Raw genomic sequence first — 23,082 nt, 5'->3', positions numbered from 1 at the left:
GTTTGAATTCTTAAAATCAAATAAAAGATGTTCTGTGAGTAAACCAGCACTTAGCTACTATTGCAGTGGAATGAGAATATAACACACACTGTTCTCACTTTTATGCTCGTAACATTTGCAGGTGAATAGATCTGGCAGCCCGGGCCACTCAGCTACAGAGTCTGATACTCCTCGTAATCGGCGCCAACTACCCCAGACACCTTCTCGCCCACGGCCTTACATCTCCTATTCCCCTCTGGTCTCCCGAGCCCACACCTCTCCCACACCAGCAACCTCTGAAGGCAAGAACCAACCTCAGGATGGCCCTGGTGGCTCCACAGCATCCTCATGGAGGGCTGACAAGGAATGCACAGGTCAGGATTCAGGACCCAGCCACCCATCTCCTCATCGCTATATCTCAGAGCCCTACCTCCCATTCCATGAGGACCTTAGTAGCAGTGAGGCAGGCGAAAAGCAGGAGACGCTTACATTTGAGACTGCCGTGGCAACCAGCCTGGGACGGGCCAACACCATAAGCTCTGCCCCGCAGCTCAGACACTCCTGGCAGGTTCCTAACGGGCATTTCCAGAAGCACTTGGGCCAGGTGAGTCCACCAGGAGCCAAGGAGCTGCTTAGTGACACAGACGAGGACGACCGCTGCTAAAACCCAGAGAGGAAGAGGATACACAGAGTGAGAGGCATCTCTGAGCAGCTTCACATTGCACCCAAAAGGCTGGAGCTCCTCTGAGAAGTTGTAGTCTCAACACCAGTAGCAAAACAGTTTGGACTGAATGCCACTGCTGTTTATATGGATACTTGGATGTCTGTCTACCAAGTCTGTGTGTGTGTGTGTGTGTGTGTGTGTGTGTGTGTGTGTGTGTGTGTGTGTGTGTGTGTGTGTGTGTGTGTGTGTGTGTGTGTGTGCGTGCGTGCGTGTGTGTCTTGTATGGAGAGTGCATGTGTGTGCACTGTCAGTAGATTGGAAGAAACAGCAGTGACTGACAGGACTGTAAGTTGCTTCCTGCAGGCAAATCTACATGTTGCCAGGCCTTCCCACACAAGTTAGTGTTTTGAGCAAAGTATGGTGAGATGTCAATCCAGGGTGTCCAGTCTGATTTAAGTGGATTTTTTGTTGGTGAAATAGAGGTAGCATGTACAGTAGAGCTGTCATACAAGGAATGTATTTTATCATTTGGATTTCATGTTCAGGCCACATGAGAAGTCTTTACTGCGTTTAGAGCAGCGTTGAAACAGGAGTTGATTGAGCCAGATTTTGCCAGTTTATATATGGCAAAGAGCCACTCAGCAATTCCTGTTTACAGCGGTATCCACACTTCACAGCCACTAATTAACGAGCAGTCAGTTATTTTTCTGCCCATATGTGAAAACTGTGTGTATGTACATTGGTCTACAGCAGTGTGCCGGCCTATGATGACCCCTTGGTGTGAAAACAGGTAACACAATAAGAGATGTTTTGTCTCAGGATACTGGAACATTCTTGTTTTGTTTGTTTTTTTTCTATTATTAAGTTGTTCTTCAGATCTTCGAACTGAAGTGAACACTTGGTGTGGTGGTGATTTCACACAAGCCCTGTGGTCCACATCTGCTCTGTTCATGGACTGTAAAGGCTTTTTTTGGCTAATGTATAGCAATCTGTAGGACAAACAGCCTCGGTAAAGCCAAATGGATGTTCACCCTCCACACTTCCATGCTGAATAACCGCAAATGTTGGTGTGTCAGAGAGATGACGAAAAGCTTTTCTTCCTGTACATAGAGCTGAGGAGGTGTCTTCAGGACGTGTTGCCTTCTCTCATATAATGATGAAGACAATGAGAAATTAAATGTCTTTTATACATACTTGCTGATGCAAATGATTTCATTTACATTTACATTATATTTAGTCATTTAGCAGACGCTTTTATCCAAAGCGACTTACAAGTGAAGTACAAGGCAAGCAAACATCTAAGTCAAGGAGAAAACATCAAAGTAAAGTCCTATCAGCAAAGTGTTTACATTTCATGAGATGCAAGTGCAAGAAAGAGCAGAAAGGTTTTTGTTTTTTGTTTTTTTTGTTTTTGTTTTTGTTTTTTAGATCTAAGTGCATAGGAAGTTGTGGAAGAGTTCTGTTTTCATCAGTTTTTTGAATATTGGGAATGAGTTTGCTGAGTTTGGTAGTTCGTTACATCATAGTGGGATCATTGTGTTGAAGAGTTTTGCTTGATGTCATTGTCTCTTGATCTTTCACACTGTTTCTGTCACATTGAAGTTTATATTTTGGTCAAAAGAAACAAGGGTTTCAGTATCTTCTGTGCTACAGTTACAGGAAATCCACACATGCGCGATCGTGGTGATAAAAATATTGAAAGAGGTATGAAAAATTTGGGTTATAGCTGCCCTACTGTTCTTAATTTACCATATCCATGGTATAAATGTTGCCAAAAAATAATTATGAAACATCAGGCAGTCAAGTGTTGATGTTTTTACACTCCCAGCCTTCACTGTCAATTTCTTTAAACATTTCAGGCTTTCAAACATTTGTTGTTGGCCCTAAAATAAGATGTATATTTATATCATGTGCTGCTGTATTGTTATAATATGAGTTTGACATGTTTTGACGTGTGAACACAGGATTTGTCTAGACTGAGGATCCGTAGGTCATAAGGGGTTCCTGCCACCTGCTGGAGCCCCTTACAAAAAGTCCTGTATTTAGCACAGAAATGTTTGAAGTGTGTTCATAAGGTGGATTTATTAGGCATACAGGCTGGGCTTCAGCCTGTAGTTTATAGGAGCATGCTTAACATGTAGAGTGTTGCCTAGGACTTAAACTTGATGTCCATCTACACAGAACAGCCTAATCTGTGCCTGGGGAAACTTGCCTAAAGAGGTTCTTATCAAGCCTGGATTTCCTAGACAGAGAAGCTTTACAGTAAGTGTAAACTGTACAAAATGAACCCATGTTTAATTTATTGCACTGTTTATATTTTATTTGAATAATGATGCCTGTCTATGACTTTAACAAAAGAAGTGTTTACATATCTGTTGAAAAGATCATTAAAGAAAGATCACTTGTCTTTTCTGTACTGGGTGATTTTACTGCATGTAGCCACAATCTTATTCTTTTAGATTTCAGAGTTCTTTTAGAATTAAATCAAGTAGCAAGTGCATTCCTCCATTACCTACACTGCTTATCTTGGTGGGTCAGGGGGGTGGAGCCTATTCCAGTTGTCACTGGGTGAGAGGTGGGTTGCTCACCAGTCTAACTTAGGGCCAACACAGAGAGACATACAGTCACCAATTAACCTAACATGCATGTCTTTGGACTGTGGGAGGAAACCCACACAAGCCGAGGGAGAACAAGCAAACTCAACACAGAAAGGGCACAGCTGGCAGGTAGATTTAAACTGGGGACCTTCTAGCTGTGAGGTGCCAGCTAACCACTCCATCACCGGGCTGCCTTTCAGTAGGAAATCCCCAAGTTAAATGGCAATCCTCAGGATTTGGGGGGGTTTAAAAGATGGATACTAAGGCATTTGTACTGTGTGCAAATATGTATTAAATTAAAAAAAACATAAAAAAACATAAAAATTTTAATGGAAAGGAGCCTGTGCCTGTGGGTCGACAACATCCCTGCTTCAGAAACTTTGTTCTGCGCTACAGTCTTTTACTACCTGGTCTCATAAAAGGGTTAAAATGCTTCCTGAAACACTTACATGTAAGAGCTATCAACCAAGGTTAGGCTATTTACCGTGTAGTTCATGATCTCCATGGGTTAAACAGGTTCATGATCTACATATGTTTTTCATAAGCAAAACATTTTGTAATACAGTATTGTGAAATTCACAGTTTTGGTGACATCTTGAATGTGTAATTTTCCTTGTTTATTTGTGTAGATTCACAAATTCCTAAAATAACCAAGTGTGAAGAATTAATTGGACTAGAAGCTGAGCGGAGATATAGGTGAGATACTATGTGTAGTTTGTTCAGAGATCAGAACATAAGCTGTGGCTGTTTTGGGAGAACAAGGAATTCAGTTTGGCCCATTTAGTCACAGCAGCTGAGATATCAGATATCTGAGGACGTGATGCAAAGCCTGTTTTTTCCCTAATGGTCCGGGTTTAAGTGAGTTTTGTGTTTATTGAGACCAGGGCATGAAACAGCAGTGTTTTCTCATTTATAACGCAAGATAACCTGCCTTAGATACGTATCTGACCCCTGTGGAAACAAATGTTTCAGAGACTTAATCTATACACACAGTACACATTTTGGGTGACTGACAAGAAGCTGTAAAGCAGCTCATTATTAATGTTTTCACTAAAAAGGATCCAGTTTCGCCCGTTACTAAGAGCCTTACTCACCCACCAGCAAATAATGCCAGATGCCAGTTTTGTGCTGCGTGAATGAGTCAGAGTCAGTGCATCTATGATGTTGTGTTATGTTCATGTACAGCACTCACCACTTTCAAACTACTTACTAATAAAACTGTTTACCTTTTACATTTTCAACTGGTACAGTATTTCTGTTACACATATGAGGAACTTTGAATGTTTAAATTTGTTAAACGTAGGAAAAAGTGAGTGATTGTGTACAAGTAAACGTGTGTCCTTACGAAGAAATGTGGAAGTGAAAACGTGTGCGGGTGTGTTTGTGAAAGGAAGAGAGTGCAAGAGAGATAGTGTGTGTGCATTTATTCATCAGTCTGATAACATTTACATGACAGGTTTCCAGAAGATTGTGCTGATGTCTGGGTCAACATTAGTCAGAGGAGAGGAGGCTAGTGGTTATATTAGAGCAGGACAGGGAGGAGTTTTCCAGCTGACTATGAGGCCAAGACTCTTCACAGTTGTCCATCTGTGGGAACACAAATGAAAACACAGACAAACTGCAAACTAGAAAATCATATCCAATCAAAATATCAATATGTATTAGTATGTCAGAGAAAGTACTGTAGTGACATTTTATTCTTTAAGAGCCTTGGAAATATGTTTTTTGAATAGGAGAAAACTGTTTTGGTTATTTTATCTGACTGTAGTTGTTTGATTAAGCTGGATATTAAATCTAATCAATAAAGCAGAGTAGCTGATGTTTTGAGTGTTAAACTCTTTTTAATTAATACCTAAGACAAGGATTTTTTATATTTCAAAATATGTTTATTGTTGTATTAGCATTTATATACAATTATTAAGAATTAATTAAGAAGTTCACTTCCAAGTGTTTTTTTAAGAGGTGGGCTGTAGAAATGACAATGATAATTGGAATTTTAGTTACCAGCAGACGCTTACCAGATCTTCGTGAAGGTAAATGCAGACTAAAGTGCTGAATGCCCCCTCACCTCCCCCTCCCCGAGACACAAACACACACACACACACACACACACACACACACGTACACAAAATCATTTACTGTACACTACAAAACAAAGCACAGATCAGTACTTGAGGTCTCATACTGCTGGGAGCACTGCACACTTACATAAGCCCCAGCCTCAACTGACACAACCCACCTCAGGCAGCAGCCCCTCACTCTTTATTTCCTAATGTCACATTCCTCACCTGGGCCACAGTCCTCCTTTCCTGACCATGGACAACAGAGGAGAGACGCCTCTGTGGGAAGTTCAATGACAAGTTAAGGAGGTCATGTGGTGGAATAATTTAAATTAAAGCCTGAAGTCTGCTGTAGCAGGAAATTAGCCTCATTAAATCTCTGGAGTCCAAGGGTGTCCACCAAACATATCATAAAATTCTCACTGAACAACTGTTTTCACTTTATTCCTGTACAATTTATTGGAAACACAGGCAGATCTAATTGATGTGTCCTACTTTTAACCTTTGATGTGGCAAAACTGTGTTTCCGTGAATAAACTCTATGGAAAGACAGTAAAATCTAATTTCTTATTCAGGCTGAATAAAATTTAGATGTATCATCTACAGTGGAAATTACTTTATTATCTTCAACAAGTATTTAATTGCAATTAAGGGGTTTTCAGTAAATTAGGGTGCATTCTTACAAGCTCTCATTGGCTCAAACATTACTGCATCAACCTTCCATGTACATGCGAAAGATGAGAAACAGGAATATTTATATATTATTCAACACATAAATCTAATGAAATTTTGTTTAGAGAATGTAAAATTCTTTTCCACAATGGCAGATTTTAAACATCTAATTGGAAAATGTGGCCCTGCAAGGGACAAAAGCTCACCAAAAACATCTCACCATGAAAACTCAAAGGACTTGATCTCTTCTGATAACTCTTCTAGCTGTCATAGCAGTCTCAAAAATGGTATTGACTGCATATTGAAGTGATCGAAGGGATTAATGCCTCTACGTGTTTAGTTTGGTAATAAAAATGATTCACCAGCATTCATTCTTTTTTCAGGATGCACATTCAGCATCTGTTTGAAAAACCTATAGATATGCTTTAGTTTTGGGTCAGCCTCTAATTTATCAGTAAATTGTCTTTTTGTCCATTCAACACTTAAGGAGTTCATTTGAACAGAGTCAGTGAACATATTGTCCGACTCCACAGAGACTAAAGTTTAATCTTAGTGTGGTGTTAATCCTCAGTGTCAATTCAGCTCTGATAAGATTTACTTTTTTACTCTAAACTGTTACTCCAGTTTACACTAAGTGTTACTCAAGTTTTACACTGAGGAAACTAACACTAGGAGTATCATTTATTTTTGACACTATACAATATCACTGTTAATCACAATTAACTCCAACATTATTTACTGAATGAGTTTTATACTTACTTCCAATTCATGTTTTTTTTATTACTCCAAAATGTTTTATTTTCTACATTACTCAACTAAATAAATGTTGCATTTTGGTCAAAACAACAACAATTTATTCAATTCTTAATAAAAATATATTAAAGTAATAAAACTTTTCACTGTATGGATACAGGGGATAATATCTACATATTAAATGCAAGTAGTGTGTACCTCACCAATGGAGGTCTTTAAAGCACAACACTTCCACCAGTACCAATCCAGCAAATTAAATGAAACAATCGTGGCTTTCATTTGTTCTGTTTACTAAGTTGCTCCCAGATTTATTCATCAGTCTTTATTTTACAACAATTACTCTGAAAAGAACACATAAACCAGTGCTGCAAAATGACTTTACAACAATCAAACAATAAACGACAAACTGAGGCTGAAGAAGCAAACTGATTTATTTTACGGCAACATCACTGATGTGGTTCAGTATGTCTGCTGCAAGGCAGCTGAGCCTCTTTGGCAGAATGTCTTGAGCATATCCCTCTCCAACCTTTCCCTGGATAGACAGGACCATTTTGTCTCTGATGGAGCAGGAGAAGGGGACGTGATGGAGCGTGGTGGATAGAGCAGCAGTGACTCGGTCCTGAATCGCTTTTGTGGCTCCAACAGTCATTTTAATGAGCTGTTTGGAGGGCATGTTGAGGCAGGTGTTGGGAGGAGGCAACCAGAAACCCTTCAGAACCTTCGGAACCACTACCATCACCACCTCCACTGGCCACAGCCGTTTGGAGCTGGGAACTTCCTGCTGCTCATCCTCCTCAAAGTCCTCCATTTCAAACTCCCAGAGCCTTCTAACACAAAGTAGCCACAAGCTTCCACTGTTCCTCTCTTCCTTAAGACACAGATTGGCATGACATGAGCAGAATAAAGGCCCTGTGTAGTGTTGGACTGTGTGTGTGTGTCTCAGTTACTCACTTGTTAACTCACTGTGTGCTTGCTTTCCTACACCAGCAGCTCAGTCATATCCTCAGCAGTCACCTCAGATGGATCTGCTTATTTTGCTAAAATCTCAGAAATTCAGCCACCAATTCAATCTAAACAACATCCAAGAGATCACAGTCAGGAGACTTAGTCTGCTGTTTCAGATGGGTTTAAACTTAAAGTGGGTCTTACCTGAGACTTGTAAGAGAGCCTGTGCCAGCAGATCTGCAGATCCCGTTCATAAATGAGTGGATCAATCAATACCTGGAAAGGAAATAAGTTTGATTTTCAGAGATTTAACAACATTTGGACATTGTTTAAGGGTAGTAAAACCTTTCTCACATACCCAGATGGGTCTGCAGATGCCTCTGCTCCCTTCAATAAACTCCATAGACATTTTCTGACTGTTTATCTCAGTACAGAACAGGTTGAAGTGTCAAAGCAACACTGGCAATCTTCACAGTGAGTGACTCGAGGATTTAAACACAGGTGATCTTCAAAACACAAATGATATGAGTTATTGAAAGTAAGTGATAGTGAAGTTTCACACTATGGAGCTTTCCAGAGTATATATCTTAGTGAATATCTTATATTTGAAATGTTCATCTTCTTTGACACTGTCACTGGTTAATCCAACTCTAGGTATTCTCACCAACACTGGGGGTGATCTTACTCTTCCTGATGTTAGAATAAGTCAATTGACTTTCAATCTAATTGAATTTACTGTGCATGAAGAAATTGGGGAATGTTTTATTTCATTTTTTACAAAAAAAGGGCTTGGTAAAAAACAGGAATCCTTCTGGAGAATCCCAAACTAAAGAGGTTAAAGAGAAATTAAAAAAAAGTTTTTTGGAATGCTGCCCTAACAAAAAACAATCAATCAATACTTTATCCTCTTTGAGTCTTAATGGGTAGCACAAGGCAATAAAATTTACAAAGTTGAAGCAATACGTTTTTTTTCTCTCTGTGACACCTTAACCGTATATTTATATATCTATATTCTCAGGAAAACACTGTGAGTGATTATGGACAATTGTGTATCCTTGTGAAAATACGTGTGTGTGAGCGTGTCTGTACGAGTGTATGTGTGTGTGTGTGTGTGTGTGTGTGTGTGTGTGAGTACATCAGTCTTTTAACGTTTACATGACAGGTTTGCAGAAGGTTGTGCTGATGTCTGGGTCAACATTAGTCAGAGGAGAGGATGCTAGTGGTTATTTTAGAGCAGGACAGGGAGGAGTTTTCCAGCTGACTTTGAGGCCAAGACTCGATCTGTGGGAACACAAATGAAAACACAGACAAACTGCAAGCTCAAAATCATATACAATCAAAATATCCATATATACTAGTATGTCAAAGGTAGTACTGTAGTGACATTTTATTCTTTCTTTAAGGGCCTTGGAAATATGTTTTTTCAATAGGAGAAAACGGTTTTTGGTTATTTTATCTGACTCTAGCGGTTTGATTCAGTTGGATGTTAAATCGAATCAAACTGTACTTATACAGTCCCAAAAAAGCAGAGTAGCTGACTTTTTGAGGGTTAAACTCTTTTTATATTTAAAAAAACAGTGTTGATTGTTGCATTTTCATCTATTCACAATTATTAAAGGTTGCAATTAAGAAAATCACTTCAAAGTAGTTTTTTAAAGAGGTGGCCAGTAGAAATAACTGTGATAACTGGAATCTTACCACAAAGGTACAAATAACTTTAGTGAAAGTAAATGCATACTGAGGTGCACAGAATCTGGATCACTTCCCATGAAAAGTATATTTTACATGAGCGTCTGAAGCCTCGCTCTTAAAAAAAAAGTTTTTAAAAGTTTTTTTCTGCCTAAGAATTGCCCGCAGGTGTGAATGGTTGTCTGTCTGTCTATGTCTCTCTGTGGCCCCGCGATAGACTGATGACCTGTCCAGAGTGTACCCTGCCTCTCTTCCGATGACAGCTGAGATAGTCTCCAGCACCACCACGACCCAAACAGGATAAGCTGTGACAGCTAATGGATGGATGGATGGATATTCTGATTTCTTGCTGCTCCTAATAGGATGAACTGTGGCTCAGCCTCACTTGTGTCATGACTGGAGTTGAACCTGGGCTGAGCACCCTCTAGTGTCACAGTCTGGAGGTGCAGATCAGTACTTGAGGTTTCATACTGCTACGAGCACTACACACACTCACCTCACCACAAACCCTTTACTGTAAGCCCCAGCCTCCACTGACACGACCCAACTCAAGCACCAGCCCCTCACTCTTCAGATCCTTATGTCACATTCCTCACCTAGGCAAAAGTCCTCCTCTCCAGACCATGAAGAACAGGGGAGGGAGGCCTCAATGGGAAGTTCAATGCCAAATTAAGGGGGGTCATGTGGTGGAAAATAAGTCCAAGGGTCTGATATAATCCATATAATAAATATAATAAAATATAATAAAATACTCATTTAGCATTATTTTTTCACTTATTCCTGTACAATTAAATGCAAACACAGGCAAATCTAATAGATGTCTCTTACTTTTAACTTTTGAGGTGGCAAAATGGTGTTTCTGTAAATAATATCCATACACACACTACACACTGATCAGTCTGTATGTGGGCGTTATAACAATTTGTTTTGTATCAGACTTTGGATGTCTGCCTTGGTGTGTTTCATCTTCTCATGGGCTGTAAACTTGTAGACATCCAGCCTAGTGCAGGATTAAGTCCATCAGGGAGGGGTGTAAGTGTTTCAAGTGCAGCTCCTGCAGGATTGTGCGAGGCAGTAAGGAGTTCTGACTTACTGACAGCAACGAGACAGTCCGAGGAGTACAGTAACTTATCCGAAGCCATGCAGGGTGCTGTGGTTGTGCTGCTGCTGCTGCTGCTCCTGAGCTGTGTAAGTCTTTATATTGTCTCTTTAGTTTATAACTACTGCATAGTTTGGACAAACAAATAGCAAATATAATTTCAGATATTTTAATTTGAGATTATTTCATCATCTTGGGCGGAAACAACTTTATGTACAGTTAGTATTCCATAGAGTTTGTAGTTTTGTAAATGTAGACAATGTTGGTAGCAGTTTTTTTCTGCCAGTCACCAGAGGCTGAAATATTAGTGCATCACCTGCAAAGAATGTTGCATTCTTTTTAACAGTGGCCAATTTTAAGAATTGAATTTGAAAATTTGGTCCTGACTTATGTGAAGGGTTTGGCCTCCACATTAGTCACAGGATACAGTAGAAGGCCTGTAAGTAAAACACACATCTCTTCAAGAATAAATGCATGTAAAGTCATGGCACTGTAAATTATTTATGAAATGTGATCTGATCTTCACATAAAGTCAGAAAAATCCACAAACACAATATAAACCCCGGACAGTCATGACTTTTTTGAACACATCAATTAAAGTGGTATAAAAATAAAGTGGTGGTGGAAGAAGTAATGGCAACAGGGTTTTATTACCTGTTTGAACCAGCAGTGGCACTAATAACCTCAAGGCAGTTCTTCCTGTAGCTGGGGATTAAACCTGCACAAGGAGGAATGTCGGACCATTCTTCCTCACAGAACTGCTTCAGCTTAGTCATATTCTTAAGATGTCTGGATGTCTCTCTTCATTCAGATCATTTCACAGCATCTATGTTTAAGTCAAGCTCTTGGCTCTGATTCTTCACTCCAAAATGTTGATTTTGTGTCTAGCCTTACTGTAGTGTATTTACTAATATTTACGCTCAGTGTCCTGCTCCATTATACACCTTCTTCTAAACCTCAGCTTGTGGACAGCCATTATCCTGATGCCTTGATAAACATAGGAATTAATTTTCCCCTCCACAATGACAAGTCCTACAGGTCCAGAAACAGCATCACAATGTTCCTTCTATCTGAGTTGTTATACTAATCTTTCCCAGATGGACTCGATGCTGTTTGCAAGTCCTTTCTACCTGTTTGTCTGTGTGTGATCTTTCTTCGATGCTAGTGTGAATTTATGATGTGTCATACTTATCCACAGGAGCAGCATTCCTAAGTATCTGTGGAAGTCACACAGTGAGCGTTTGTCACACATGGGTTTAAGGTCCTAAAATTTGGATTTGCTTTGGACTCATGCATGTTATGCGTGTGTGTGAATGACTTTGAATTTTGTAATTTAGCTATTAATTGTAACTACTGTATATGCTTTTACTTTGTGTCTTAGAGAGGACAAATTGATTTTTGCTTTAGAGCCATTACTAATGTGAATGAGGAGAATTAGCAATTACAGAACTATTTATAAAACTGCTCTTAGAAATCTGCTAGAACTTCCACATGCACAGTGCACATTTGGTAATGTTTCTCCGTATTCTACCTTTCGCAGGATGTTGAAGCTGTGGATGAGGTGACCGCTCAGTCTACAATCAGAGAATCCATACCAGAAAATGTCCCTCAGGACACAATGCCGGCCGGTCTCACTGAGGTGACTGGTAGGCTAAAACCAGTGAGCAGAACTTTCCATCTAAAGTCCAATCTTGGCACAGAGATCAAAGCTGTGGTGAAAACCCAGACTGGCATGCAGACGACAAACTCAACTAACACAGCCAAAGACAAACCAAAGACCGTGGATACAGAAATGGTTCAAGGTGGAGCTAAGCAACAACAGGAGCACTCTCTGATTGGAAATAAGCTCATTTCAAATTCACAGTCGGACATATTAGAAGAAATAAACCAAACATGGAGCACAGAAGGTGTTATCATTACCAATAGTCCTTCTATCTACACACATCAGACAGATGAGCACTCAAGACAAGTTAATCAGCCATCTGATGCAACCTCAAAGACCTTCACAACAACGGACAAAACTTCACTGGAAAATATTGTAAGGGGCATTGTAAGCCCTATTATTCAACCTGAGAGCCCCACAGATTCAAGTGTCACATCAAGAGCGGTAGGGGGAGACGTAGAACCTGCAAGTACAGAAAGAGCATTCTCTAATGTACCACAGGTCTTTGAAGTTGCTACCAGATCTACTCTTATCTCCCACTCCACTACAGAATCGGATTTTGTTGGTTCTGGCAGGTACCCGTCATCTGAAGATAAGGGAGTAAGGGAAGTGAAACAGGACGCATCACAGAAACTGTTTACGAATACAGTGTCAGCAGCCCCTAGAGTTTCAGTTTTAAAAACAGTAGAAAATGTGTCAGTCAAAAGCACAACAACAGAAGACCCAGTGACAAACCTAACTGTTTTAACCCCGACACTACAAAGTGGAAAAGCACTAATTAACAGGGACATGTTTTTTGAAATGGGTAATCTTTCAGCAAGTAAAATAAAAGAAAAGGATGAAATGGAAGACAGGTTGAAAACAGAAATGACACCACAACTACACCTTGCAGGTATGGAGGAGGGCACTGGAAGTGAGACAGAGGAAGATGCGATATATTTAAGGGTGGAGAATGAAGAGATGGAACAAGAAAGTCATGAAGATGACACTGAAGATTATTATCAGTCTTCACTTGACCACATCTCCCAGTTCAGCACCGTCCAACCACAGACTGAATATCTACAGAAGCCTGTTAAAGCAGCCAGTCAGACGCCTACACACACAGTCAGACGTAACAGGGGACAACTAAGACCTGGGATGAGAGGTCAAAGGGTAAAGCATTGTTAACATATAGAATGACAGTACCTGTGTAAAGGTTCCTAATCAAAGATACATGACTTTTGAAGTAGGTTTAGGCACAACAGCATTGAGGACAGAGTGCTAATGATGATATAAATGCACAAGTAAACCATAAAAGATGTTATAATGACATTGGTGTGAAATTCTCGCCTCATTTACTTTTATAAACTTGGCTAAAATTGAGTTTGCCTGGAATTGATTTGATGACTGACATGGTAATGCAGTGTCAGTGTGACACCTAGAAAAGCTCTTTGTGGGTGTGTGTAGGTGTGTGTGCATGCATTGTCTCCCTCCTCTCGATAAATGACTGTACTGTAACCCTTATTACTTAAGTCATCTGTAACTTCCTGTTTTATTGTGATGTGGCTGGTTAAACCAGTCCGGTTGAGGTTCTACTTTAAGTAATAAGTATAGATGTATTACAGTGCATTAATTTTGCTGGATCGTGGTTAATATCTAAATGCTCTGCCTCACTGCCTTATCAGGGTCTGCAGGGTCCACCCGGGCTATCAGGACCACCAGGGCCTAAAGGAGATAAAGTAAGTGTAAAATTAGATCTTTTGCTATTTTATATTAAGACATTTAATTTTATGTTGACAAGTGTATGGACCTCAATCCGATTGATATACCTATACATATTTTAGTATTGATATTTTTCATGTTCAACATGCTTCCAAACCCTGCAGCACTGTGCAGCATGCAACTGCCTTCAGTCGCTTTATGCTCATTGTTTTGGATTTCACACCTGTTGCTCTGTGTTTGCTAATGGGTTGGAAATTAACAGGTGTAAAGTTAATGTTCTGCTAACAGAATATCGTTTAGAGGATATTGCTGTTATCATTTAGCTTTACGTTGTTTTAGAGGTTAATCAGGTACCGTCAAGGCCTGAATAAGCAGCCGTGTGCTAATGCACACATCTTCCTAGTTTTTATTTACTAAAGCTCCAGCTCCCACATAGCCTTGTCATTTGTTTATAGTGTATATAAACAAATGAGAAGTGTATATAATGAAATTGCCAATAAAGTTAGAATAAAATGTTTTTTACCTCTTCTCATGAAATTATTATGACAATGTGATTTATTCTTGATAGATAAAGTGCATATCTTGTCAAAACTATAGTCCCATGTGTCTGAAAACAAAATGATTCCAACCCTATGGGCAACAGTGTAGTTACACCATAAGTTTAAAAAAATTAAAATGACCTCCATCAGGCTGGTGACCAGCCTCACTTTTGCTTCAGAGGTTCTCTCCATGCTCCAGAAATTATTTTCAGGTTCCCTCCACCTATCCACAAGCAGCCTGTTTGTAGTTTGTCAAACAGCATTTAGAGGAATCTGAGATTCTGTGGTTTGATGACCACAGATTTTAACTCTTTGGACAGACCACCAAGCCATATGTCTGGCAAACACTAGGCACTGCTCATTATCTGGTTTTTATCATATCATATCCTATAGTGAACATTTACATTTAGCAATTTAGCAAACGTTTTTATCCAAAATGACTTGCAAGTGAGGTACAATGCAAGCAAAAATCTAAGTTAAGGAGAAAACATCAAAGCGATGTCTTAACAGAAGAATTGTTTCGATTTCATGAGATGCAAGTGCAAGTAAGAGTTGTTATTTTATAGATTTAAGTGCATAGGAAGGTGCAAAAGAGTTCTGGTTCCAGCATTTTCTTGAATATTAGGTGTGCTCTGCAAAAGAAAAAAAAAAAAAAGCCAGGATGAGTAGCATAACCTGCCCAAATCCAGGTGTGAGCAGCTTGTAGGATTATATAATACAAGCCCACTACCCAATTGAACCTCAGATGCAATTACTTTTTGCAAGATAAATGGAACATTAATAGGCCCAGGAGTCTGACTTAAACGTTACTCTGCAACTAATGTATCTTTGAGTTATTTAAAGAAAGATAAATAAATAAATGATAATATAATTATTTTGCTCATTCAGGGCTATCAAGGTGTTATGGGCAGAACTGGAATGACAGGATACACAGGTCCAATCGGTCCTTCTGGGATGCCTGCCATTGTTGTATTTAAAACCTCTGAAGAAGAATGGGATGCTTTCAAGGTAAACTCCTGCCGTGACTCCGCATGCTCATTAAAATTTTGTATCTGTATACTGTACAAAAATATGAGTGCACAGTAAATAGATTTGGTTGTCAATTTTTAGTTTTCACATAAATACTGAGGGCCTCTGTTAGTTTCTTGAGTCTTTGCAAAACATGTCATGTTTCAAGTGTGAATTTCAGTTGTGCTGTAAAATATGAATAAACATGTGTAGCCCGTCTACTCTCTTTTAGGTGTATGAGGGGCCCTGAGTTCTTTTACTTAGCTCTAAACACAATTTTAATTACTTGAATATTTTTTATAGTCTTGAGTTCCACCTGTAAAAGCAGATTATTACTAACTTCAAATACACTAGTTAACTCCCCTTTAAGAAACCTTTTTAGAACTATCTGAAGTTATTGAAGCAATAACATCACAAACAGTTATAGTTTAAACTTAAATCCCTATTTAATTGAAAAGTAAAAATAAAAAGATATATAAATATATATAATAACTTAAAATGTTTACATTCCTTATTCCCAAATAAAATATATTCTCAAATATATGGCACAGTATCAAAACAAAAATACATTTACCCTTCAAGGCTGTTTAACCTGAGTTACAGATGTTTAACTGTCCTTTTATCAAAAACTCAATTAATTAATAAAACCAAAAAATAGTTGCAGGCCTGAGTCGGTGCTCGGAGGCGTTGTGACCAAAAACTCAGTGGCCGCTTCACTCCAGCTAGAGCAACAAACAAAATAAAAGGTGATACCTTTTTCACAGGTGAGCAATATATCCAACCAATCCTGCGACTCCTTCTGTCCTTGTCTCCGAGTCAGACGTCTGTAGAGCTGTAGAGCCTGTCCAAAGGTGTCTCTGTCCTCCAAATCAGCAACAGTTCAACACGACACGTGTAGCTGGGTTAGCTGGGTTAGCTAGCTGTCTCCCTCGGTCGACGCTGTCACTACTCCTCATCGGATTGACGAGCGGGTCCTCTCCTGATAAACACCTCGTATGTCTCGTTGAAATACTTAGTCCATCAGAAAAAAGTACACACTTGCAGATTATCGAGCTGACAATCTAAAACTGTTACCACAGGTTACTAGCGTACAGCTTCAAACTTTTTCCCTTTCAATTAACTCGTTAGCTCGTTAACATCCTCTCGCTCTCTCTTGATCACGTTCTCAGCGCATGTTCACATTCACTTCCGTTAACAAAATAAAATCCTACGTTATCACCTCAAATAGATACCACATACAATAAAACATTTGAAACATTTTAACCCATGAATTCAACATTTTATATCAGAAACATTTTACAACCAATATAACAAAATATACAATTTGACCCAGTTTTACCTATTCATCTGTGCATTTTTAAATAATTATTTATCTAACAAACTTTGTTTATTTATCTATTTAAATCACTTATTAATATATTTTAAATTTTTAAATTTATCACTGGGCTACACATGTTTTTCTATTCTCAAATGTCTTTGCTTTCACTTTATCAATTCTAAAGATGACCTGTGACGTTTTTTGTCATTTATTTGCAGAAAAATAAAATCTACAAAAAGTTGGTATCTTCCTGGCCGGTAGGTGTGTTTTTAAAAAGAAACAAAACCTTGGATGAAATTTCCTTTTACGCTATAGCAGCATAGTGTATTTTTCAGTTTATTTACAGTCATCATAAAAATTTAAGGACCAAATGTCTGTATACCACAAAAACATGATGTGACTGAGACATAAGACCATGCGTTTTTCATTTTCAGAAATTTAAAGGACCTCCTGGGCCTCCTGGACCTCCTGGAGGTGATGGACCTATTGTAAGTAGACGAATATATTTGGATCACTGAAAAGGCAAAATTCAAACATCTTTTTTTAGCAAGATACTTTAGTACATTAAACTATTTTTAAAACAATCTTGTATTCCAGGGTCCGCCTGGAATTACTGGAAAGCAAGGGAAAAAGGGGGTTAAAGGAAATATCGTAAGTATATTTACACCATTTGCCTCTTATTTTGAGACTGAGGTTTATGTTTTAGCATATTTGCTGACTTTATGACACAGCACATTAGAATTATTTATTTAAACTTCAGGAACACAACATTGTAACTGTCATGGATCTGACACTGGACTCTACTCATCTTCATCTTTTGGCCTTCCTTGTCCCAATCTATGCACACACAGCTTACTCGTTGTCAATTCCCATACCTGAACTCCCCGTCTCTGCCCCTCCTTCTCTGTCTCTTCCTCGATTCCCATCAATCTCTGCCCTTCACTTAGTTCCCCACCTCACCCTGTTTTCCACAGCCATGCTTCCTGTTTCCCAGTTTTTATTTTGTAATCCATCTGTTCCACTTTCTCTCTAGTCATTTCAGATACTTCATCACTCATGATCAGCCCTGATTGTTTTCAACTGTTCCCTTGCTATTTAAACCCTGCTCTCCGCACAGACCCCTGGCCAGATTGTCTCTCTGTATTCCCTATGCTCCTGTGCTCTGCTCTGCTCTGCTCTGCCCTGCCTTTTGGTTTGAGGTTTAGTCTTTATTTATCTCTGTCTATTGGTCTCTGGTTAAGTTTTGGGTTAATCTGGTCCAGATTGGTGGTTTTGCCCACACTCTTCAGTTTTAATATTTGCCCGGCAGTTTCCTGTATGTTTCCACTGGTCTCTCTTCTTGTATGTGTGTATTCTGTTCCCCTGTTTTCTCAGTGCTATTGCAATCAGTTTTTCTTATTCACACAGTTTCTTTTTTTTAGTTTCTTTGTATCAAGGTAGTTTGTTTAAAGTCCAACATTTCACATATAATGAAATAAAGTGAAATGAAACACAATACAATGAAACAAATAAAATACTATTAAATCTTAATAAATTCTTTATATTTTTTTAAAGAAATTATATTACAAAATTGGCAAACCCGGATTGTCTGACATTTTGCACCCAGGGCAGTCCTGGGCCACAAGGCATGCCTGGTCCTGAGGGCCGACCTGGAAGAGATGGGTCCCCAGGAGAGGATACTGGACCAGGCCTACCAGGTTTACCTGGAGAAGTGGTAAATCCATTGAGACATGTAAAACTTGAAATGTATTTATTTGTTTATTTGTTATAGCTGGAATGATGTCTGTGTAATGCAGTATATGGTTTCCACTCGTGAACTCATGCTGTGCCTGTCGTGGTAGGGTTCCAAAGGGCATAGAGGAGAGGAGGGCACCAAAGGGGAGCAGGGTGAGTGGGTAAGAGCATCTGGACTTCTAACATTATGGGGATAAATATTATGGAGGCCTAAGTATATCGTACATTTGTATTGTCACTCTGCTGAAGGCCGTAAATATTTGAGTTAAATTTCTTTAAACTTTGAATTTCTTTCTTTTTTTGAAAAAAAAACCAAAAACATATATTTGTGCTTTTAGGGTTATCAGGGAGAGGTTGGACCACAGGGAAACAGAGGACAAAAAGGCAACAAGGTTGGATTTAGCACCCAGTACACACAGTCATTGTCAAGAGTATAGGGCTGGTATGCTAAATTTCATTCTAACTTCTTTGTCTATAACCAGGGAAACAAAGGAGTGAGAGGCATTATTGGGCTCCCTGGCTACACAGTCAGTAAATATTTCTTTACAATTTAATCATTGGTGTTTTGATGGTGCTATTATCTTTTTAGCCATCCTAAAGTTTGATTTCCAATAGTTTGTTTTTTTCGCCAGTATCAAATTATTTTGTTTACACTGAAGTGATCACTAAAACGATTTGTGTTTTTTAAAGTAGACCGCTACAGTCCAACATCTGAACTATCTTGTGTTGACAGGGAATACCTGGGGCCAGGGGTCCTCCAGGATTCCCAGGACCATCAGGACATCTGGTCAGTGCCATCCAGTATATTGGGTGACCATTTCTGTACACGTAACTATTTCAGTAACAATAACTGAATGAATATTCCACATGTTGATATCAGCCATACTTGCTTTTTTTTATTGTTCAGGGAGTCGTTGGAGCTCCAGGCTTTAGTGGACCACCAGGGCCACCTGTGAGTAAATCACACAATACAGTAAAAAGACTTATATTACTCATATTAGACCAAATGATTGATTTAGCATAAATAAAGAAAAGCATCTGTTAATTTGTCTTCCTCTCAGGGCAAAATGGGCCCCCGGGGAGTAAAAGGCGCAAAAGGAATTAAAGGACCAGCAGTAAGTATGCAACTATTTAATCAAGTTGTAATCCATTTTACTGCCAAAAATACATTTTTGAACCATTGTTTTATCCTGTCAGGGTCAACAAGGACAAGTAGGTGCCAGTGGAGCCGCTGGACCACAGGTGACGAAACACGCACAAGTGTATCTTCCTCACAGAAACTGATCAGTTTCACATTTTCTCAACTTCATATTTGTCTAATCAGTATGTACTGTGTATATACTGTAAATATGCTTCAGGGAGAGCCAGGTCCTGGTGGAACAACTGGATTTCCTGGTATTCGTGGCCCACAGGTACAACAAAAACATTTTAGCCTTTCATTCCCTTTTGGTCAGAGTTAGGAACAAAATCACTGTGTTGTAAATTGACAGGAATTTCTGGTAACTGGGAATGTCACTTCGAATGTTGGTGATGTGCAGGCGATAAATATAAAAGAAAAATTATAAAGTTATAAATATGGAGTGGACTGGTTAGGGCTGCCACCTCACAGAGGATGTGGGTTTCCTCCAGGTACTCCAGTTTCCTCCCAAGGTCCAAAGACACACACAGTGAATGTGACTGTGAATGGTTGTGTCTCTCTTTGTTGGCCCTGAGAGAGACAGGAGACCTGTCCAGGGTGTGCTAATGATTAATAAAAGTAATGAATAGATATTTAGTTGATAAGGTAGTACTTTCTTGTTTTTCCTCTAAATGTTATTAATAAAGATTATACTTTCATGGAAATTATTGTGTTTAAAAGTTGGTATATGGAGAAGTACAGTTGCTGTCTCTTTAGGGAACATTATACATAGCACTAATTCTTTAAGATTTTTCCTATAATAACAGTACATTTTGAATTACAAAACTTTTTTTTACTAACAGGGAAACCCAGGACCAGATGGACCTCGGGGTTCTAAAGGTGTCATTGTGAGTATAGATTTATAAAAACAATGGGAAAAAACTTGCAATGCATCATTAAATTGCAGTTATTATTGGCCTTCTTTGTGTTTCAGGGTCATCCAGGAGATGAGGGAGAAATAGGAGAACCTGGTCCTCTTGGACTTAATGTAGGCATACCAAACATTAATTACCAGAGAAGATCTATTTAGATTACCTGCAATAACCTTTTCCTATTTTTTTTTTCTATCTCATTGCAGGGAGCTAATGGGAATCCAGGAAAGCCTGGACCCTCAGGTGATCCCGTAAGATTACTTAAAGCAATTTCAATATTAACTCAGCTAGTATTTACATAAATGGTGACAATGGAAATTTTTAATTAGCTTAATCCAACCCTCCTGGTTACTAAGAACCAAGTTAAATGAGCAGGTGTTTTCCGTTTAATTGTATGTGTGCACCACTCTCCTCTAGGGGGCTAAAGCCAAGAGAGGTGACAAGGGGGATCGAGGTTTTAGGGGAGACCAGGTGAATTTACTACATCCTGTGTATCTGCTGCATGGATTGTTGATCAGTTTAGTGGTGAGATCAGTCAGTAAGTTCAGTATCCTGTGTTTGTATACAGGGACCTCCAGGGCCACCAGGTAAACGGGGATTTAAGGGGCATCAAGGCCCATCTGGACTTCAGGGACTTGGAGGACTATTAGGGCCGACAGGACCTCCTGGAACCACTGTGAGTGAACAAACTTGATGAATGAAGACATGTTTACAAACATCATTGTTGTGGCTCTAATTTTTATGTATATGCAAGTTCTATCTGCCTCCTTTATTGTAGGGGTTTGATGGTATCATGGGGGAGCAAGGGAACCAAGGAAAAGATGGACCAAAGGCAAGTTTGAAAAAACATGGAAAAAAGATCTAGAATGGGTTTTTTTCTGTTCAATGTAGATTTTTTACAATTACGTGTGTGTGTTTGTGTGCGCTTGTGCAGGGAGATCGAGGGCCAATGGGTACTCAAGGAGTTCCTGGGCCTAGAGGTGATAAGGTAGGTATAAAGATGGAGGATGGATGGATAATATCATATGGAATAATAACCAAGGGACTAATAGTTTTTTCTCTGCCAGTTGCTTGTATATACCATATAGTGCCCATGCACCAAATTAATTTGCTACATATTGCTAATGTGGCTCAAAAATATTCAATATATGAAAGAAGCTCAAAAATGTGACGCACTATTAAGGCTAAAGTAACATAAGACAGGACCCAAATGCAGGAATTGGACACACAAAAAAGAAGTTTACGAGTGTGTTTAGAGGTACATGGTGTTGGTGGCTGGATTAAGAATGGCAGGAGACAGGAAGACAAACCATAATAAAGAAGGTTGAGTAACCAACCATAATCACTAGTGCACTTAAAGTATTGCAGGTGTTCCCAAATGACAGCATCTGAGCTGCTGCTGTCTGTCACATTATATCTTTGCATTTTTCCTCTCCAAGGGTCGAGAAGGTCGAGCAGGATTTTCTGGATTACCTGGTCCTATTGTGAGTATAAGCAAGTGAATTATACAGATATTGTGAATGCTGAAGTCATCCTAATTATGTTGCCATGTTTTCTGTTTGCAGGGAGAGATGGGGAAATCTGGAGAAAAAGGACATGAAGGAGAACCTGGTATTAAGGTTACATTTCTTTTTCTGTCCTGTGACTGCAGTGTTGTCTAAATATATATTCAGTATATATTCTTTATAAATTTTCAAAATGTTTGCAGTTTAAAAGACTTCTATTAATAATTTAACTTAATAGAACTTTAACTTATTAAATTTAACTTCAATATTTTTAACTTAATATTTCTACATTGCTAAATCTAATAAGTCTACATGATGATTTGTGAATAGTCAAACTCATAGGCTATAATTCTGTAGGGAATGTTATTATGGTACTTTTTTTTTTTTACGTATGAACTGTTTGTGTAGGGAATGTGTGGAGTCCCAGGAATACTTGGACCTAAAGGACTGAAGGTTATCACTCACTATAGCATACTACACACCAAAGAAGAATGTTTTAATATTTATTTAATATTTATTTTTTATTTTTTTATTCACCACATTAAAAAAACTGTACCAATCACACAATGAAAAACATAGCAGCATAGCAACAGTGGAATATGCAACAAAAAGACAAGCCATGTTTGCTTGTAAAGGTGCATCGGGATTGGAGGATTGAGGAGGGGTAGTGAGGCTAAGCAGAAAGGGTATAATCATAAGATTATACCCTTTTCAAGAAGAAATGACAGTTTGGGGGGAGGGATAGGAATGTACAGGGTAGGAGTATACATACTTATTTATTCTTTATTTAACCCCAATTCTAAAAAAGATGGTAAGCTGTGTAAAACATACATAAAAACAGAATGCAATGATTTGCAAATCTTGGGTTGTAATTTAAAATCATTTAACCTTTAATTCACAACAACTAAAACAAATACTTTTCTGTGTTTAGGGATTAGGGCCAATAAATGGCATTAACATTTCCTTCCAATATGTTTTAAAAGAATTATCATCTTCTACATTAACCTCTAAGTTACCGACTGAAAACAAGGAACAACAAGAAGAAAATCCTCAGTCAGTTTCAAGGAGGATACAAAACACAATGCATTTATTTTGTACTATTATGTT

At 38.8% G+C, this 23,082-nt stretch overlaps 2 protein-coding genes and 1 long non-coding RNA gene across 9 annotated transcripts in view; all 3 read left to right on the top strand.

The window, feature by feature from the left end:
- LOC137131682 (voltage-dependent R-type calcium channel subunit alpha-1E) overlaps positions 1-3,050 on the top strand; it is a 93,181-nt gene extending 90,131 nt beyond the window's left edge. For all 7 annotated transcript variants that reach the window (XM_067513292.1, XM_067513290.1, XM_067513291.1 and 4 more), the window contains one exon: positions 122-3,050. In XM_067513292.1, coding sequence (XP_067369393.1) covers positions 122-643 — 522 coding nt within the window. In that variant the 3' untranslated portion in view covers positions 644-3,050. The remainder of the gene's footprint in view (positions 1-121) is intronic.
- Positions 3,051-13,641: 10,591 nt separating this feature from the next.
- Positions 13,642-19,705, top strand: LOC137131858 (collagen alpha-1(X) chain-like). Its single transcript, XM_067513676.1, has 13 exons — positions 13,642-13,839; positions 15,250-15,369; positions 16,906-16,944; positions 17,122-17,175; positions 17,285-17,338; positions 18,294-18,401; positions 18,529-18,574; positions 18,760-18,813; positions 18,904-18,948; positions 19,155-19,208; positions 19,329-19,373; positions 19,483-19,536; positions 19,619-19,705. Exons 2-13 carry the CDS (start codon positions 15,359-15,361, stop codon positions 19,703-19,705), a joined length of 651 nt encoding a protein of 216 aa, XP_067369777.1. The 5' UTR covers positions 13,642-13,839; positions 15,250-15,358.
- Positions 19,706-20,397: 692 nt separating this feature from the next.
- Positions 20,398-21,129, top strand: LOC137131294 (uncharacterized). Its single transcript, XR_010914977.1, has 5 exons — positions 20,398-20,446; positions 20,533-20,586; positions 20,677-20,721; positions 20,888-20,941; positions 21,039-21,129. It is a non-coding gene; the product is annotated as an uncharacterized lncRNA (long non-coding RNA).
- Positions 21,130-23,082: the final 1,953 nt, after the last annotated feature.

This window comes from Channa argus, chromosome 8 (genome assembly GCF_033026475.1).
Source record: "Channa argus isolate prfri chromosome 8, Channa argus male v1.0, whole genome shotgun sequence".
NCBI classification, from domain to species: Eukaryota; Metazoa; Chordata; class Actinopteri; order Anabantiformes; family Channidae; genus Channa; species Channa argus.
Note: the sequence above shows the minus strand (reverse complement) of the source record. Positions and strands in the feature narration are given on the sequence as shown.